Source organism: Ornithodoros turicata, chromosome 5 (assembly GCF_037126465.1).
Source record: "Ornithodoros turicata isolate Travis chromosome 5, ASM3712646v1, whole genome shotgun sequence".
Lineage (NCBI taxonomy): Eukaryota > Metazoa > Arthropoda > Arachnida > Ixodida > Argasidae > Ornithodoros > Ornithodoros turicata.
In genome coordinates, this window is record NC_088205.1 from 10913231 (window position 1) to 10917375 (window position 4145).

Below are 4145 nucleotides of genomic sequence, written 5' to 3' on the forward strand. Positions count from 1 at the left end.
ATGTTGGGAATTTAGCTCCAGTAGTAGCGCGATCGCATGGACGTCGGCCACACCGACCAGCGGCATTCCGAGGCACATGAACATTCAACGTCATTCAATGAATTTTCTCCAGGACTTGGGCAGGGGGTATCCATACGTACTACGATGCACATATTGTATGCCGTGGGGTATAGCATATGAGATATCTACATACATATGTCAGCTTATATACAACTAAGAAAGACTCATGCATCTAAGAACTACGCCCGTGCATCCCTCAGACGTCCCTTTGATGGCGAGTTTCAATCAATCAGTCAATCAATCAATCAATTTTTATTTCATTCAATGCATACAGTTATTATAGAATTAAAGCACTGAAGACCCTGAGTTGCGTCTATTATTGTGAGCGTCAAGTTTCGGTGCGACTGTACAGCCCTTGAATGAGAAGTGTACGAGTGGTATTTTGGGTCACGGCTTGTACTCGTCGCAGCACGAAAAAAGGTGTACATCTAATAACTGCTTGAAACCCTTTGGTGTGCACCGTGAATAACAAACAAAGCTTAAACAATCGTCGATGAACCTAAGCGTTTGCATGAACGTTTCTGACTCTTATTCGTAGTAGTAGCTCGTAAAAGGAACGCGCCCTCTGCGTAGCATGATAATTTTAACGCGTCGACGTGCTGCCCACACCGTTACGGTACGCCCTCTACAAAGGCGTCAAGCATCTTTCTCACGCGTGCTGTGAATTCAGAGAAAGAAGCGGCCACTGCCCTCGTGGCTGAAGAAGAAGAAGAAGCATCGTGCCCGCTGGAACGAAGGGAATGGCCTCCGACTCCGTCCTGTCTCTGGTGTTTTACATCCTGATTCATCAAGGAAGATGGAATGGAGTACATAGCCGAGGTACGGTAGAGCTGTACACGTCAACCCACGAACAGTCCTTGTTGCTCCACACTGAACGCAACGTAACCAGAGCCTTGCAGAAGTACATCTCGTTGGAGGAGGAACGCTTGTCTCGTCTGGAACGACGTTCCATTCAACTTACGCGCCATTTCAACGGATTCAGGACACTGCTGCATGAGCTGTACTCCGGATTTACATCCAAAATATCTAGCCATAACTGGGATGACTTTATCGTCGCCGTTTCAGATAACATTTTTCCGAAAGATACCGACTTGGAAGGTGCAGCAACCGGGTTGTGTCGGCTGCAGAAAACCTACCACCTAAATTCATCTGCCCTAATCGAGATGAGGTCACCCTTTCTGCCTCCGCCAACTGCAGAGGAGATGGCTGAGATAGCGTACATGTGCATGGCAAGAGATTATAAAACTCCGGTTGAGTGGGTGCAGGGAGCAGTGGACGTCGCGAAGGACAGTCTTCGAGCCACACACGCGTTTAACGACGTCATGGCGCTGTCATTCTTCCGCAGGAAACAAGTGTCGTCAGCTGTCACATTTGCCAAGCAAGTTATTCGGCGTCCTCCGGAAAGCGTCAACGTCCCAGCTATTCTTCAACAATGGAGAGAAAACCCCGGCAGAACAGATGACGCACCAGAAACGTCTTCACCTATGGAGACGAATGTGCGCTTCTATGGTGACCTCTGTTTAGAGGGCGACGGCGCGAAATCTCAGTTGAGTGGAAGGCTGGCGTGCAGGATGACGACAGGTGGTAGGAACCCAACCGTGCTCCTACAACCGGTGAAAACGGAGTTGCTCTCCTCTGATCCCATCGTGCTCCTCTTCCATGATCTATTTAGCAGGAAAGAATGCGAGCTGGTTCGTAATTCTGCAACGAAAAAGATGAAACGTGGAGCAATACCGAAGTTACCACACTTCCGGACAGGAAAGGTAAGCGTTTTGCGTCGAAGTATCCACGTTTGATCTGGCATCTTGTACTACCAAAGGAATTACTCAATTTTAGATTGTTTTCATGGAACACGTTCGAGACGAGCTTCAACCATTCAAGGTGGTGGTGATGGTTATAGGGCTCGCCGTTTTTTTGTTTTTTTTGGCCTCACAGAGGTTCAACCGTCCAACCTGTATTTATATCGAAGTGCAAGCCGGGAAAGTGTTGCAGCAAAAACGTGCTCATGAAGCGTTTGGAGAGCATTCGGGTATCATAGTTAGCCCTGCTGAGATTCCGAATGTGACGAGTTGCTGTCTCAATGTGCAGTGAGGATTCCTGGTTATCATGCTGGTCGAACATTCGTCAGGGTAGACCTATATCAGGGTAGACCTTACTGTGCTTGACTAAGAGCTGCTAGACGATGTTCATATAATTTATTCATCCATTTGACTAGTATTGACCAGCGGCACAGCCGAGCGGGTTAAGGCGTCTCGCTCGTCGGTTGTAGCCAAGGTCGGCTGAAGACTGGGAGGTGGTGGGCACTGGCTGTGCTGACTGAGGTTTTCTCTCGGTTTTCCGAAGGCTTTCCTGACAAATGTCGACACAGTTCCCCCTGAAGTCAGCCCAGGGGGCTTAATCGCTTCATCGTCGTTACGGTCGTTACAAGCTAACGAGTGGCGGAACGAGTAGCTTGTAACGACGATGAAGCGATTAAGTCCTCAGGACGGATACTACCATCCCTGTCTCCCACTCCTTCCTGCTGTCCTCTCTCCATCTGTCCACATCTCTACGCCGCTAATAGCCACAGTTGCTTCGCGGCGCTAACACAGAATAAAAAAAGAGAGTAGTACTGAATTTTGTGAACAGTTGCTGCGTGCTTTGACGGTATGAAACAATAGCTATAAAATATAAAAACCGGATCGCTTTCATATGTGACAGGACTAGAAGTGTCCCTTGATCACAGACATGCATGTGCCTATAAATAACCAATGGCACCACTATAACTGGTACGGCCATGCGTACGCCAATAACGTCACTTAACGCTGCCTCTGTGTACATCAGCCCTTGTGCCTCGTCGCGTTCTTCAAGGAGGGCTTCTTTTGTGCCACAAGGAGTTTATTTACATTTATTGCGTTATTTAGATTTATTTTGGTAATATGGGACTCCTTTTTTCGTCATTGCAGGAGTTTGGTCGACTGACCCTGATGTAACGTTTGCCTAGTTTCGTTACGTTAGCTTTGTGTAAACGCTAATGCTGAAGCATCGCTTTCTGTGTTGACTGCTGCTTAAACTATGTAGTCGTATGTCGTTTCCAGAGACACCTAACCGAGCCTTGTAAAACCTATCCGTTGCAGTTGCATTGGATCCATGACGGTGATGACGCAACCGCTACGAGGATATCACGACGCATCTCGGCTGTTACGGGACTAAGCATCAAACATGCGGAACCACTTCAGACTGTCAATTACGGTCTGGGTGGTCACTACTTTCCCCACCACGACTATATAATGAAACCGGATCGATTCACGGTGGAAACAGGTTATCGTCTAGCGACAGCAGTCATCTATCTATCAGACGTTGCAGGCGGCGGGGCAACGGTTTTCCCCGTGTTAAACATCGTAGTGAGACCCAAAGCTGGCACAGTCCTCTTCTGGTTCAATATGAGGCCGCCAAGAGAAAACGACACAGATTACGCCCAGTTTTGGAGCGAAGTCCGCACCAGAGATTCGAGGACGTTGCATGGCGCCTGTCCCGTTTTGAGAGGTTCGAAGTGGATTGCCACGAAGTGGTTTCGGGAACGTGAACAGGGTATTGTTAACTACAAATTGCTGCTACATGAATAGTATATCGTGAAGTATACCTCTACTTCACGTGTATAAAAGTTTCGTTTAGTCCCTGCTTTCTCATTTCATGCCTAAGCAAGTTCTGAGTGAAACACGCAACTGACGAACACAGTACAAGTCTCAAGGTGTAGAAGAGATGGCGTTCCCTTATACATGAGCCGTGGCCGGCGATGATGGCATGTCCCGGAGGTGCAATGTGCTGCTATCTTCTCCATCTGTGATCTCATTACAGTAGTTCGTCGATATAATTGAAACTGTTTCTGGTCGCACGCGCTCGCAGAGGGAGACTTCGTAGCACTTTGTGTCCTGGTTGAGCGCGAAAAACCAATGGCCCATAGTGCCCTCATGTGACCCCAAATGCGCCACGGATTCTCTAGCATAGTCTCACCTCATGGGTTCAAGGTCAGATGGGCCGTACTCTCAAGAGTATCTGTTTCAGAGCTATTCCTTTGATCACAAGACATCACTAAAGGGGCACAA

General features: G+C 48.1%; 1 protein-coding gene across 1 annotated transcript; it reads left to right on the plus strand.

The window, feature by feature from the left end:
• The first annotated feature begins 714 nt into the window (after positions 1-714).
• LOC135395297 (prolyl 4-hydroxylase subunit alpha-1-like) lies at positions 715-3713 on the plus strand. Its single transcript, XM_064626525.1, has 2 exons — positions 715-1823; positions 3177-3713. Exons 1-2 carry the CDS (start codon positions 801-803, stop codon positions 3663-3665), a joined length of 1512 nt encoding a protein of 503 aa, XP_064482595.1. The 5' UTR covers positions 715-800; the 3' UTR covers positions 3666-3713.
• Positions 3714-4145: the final 432 nt, after the last annotated feature.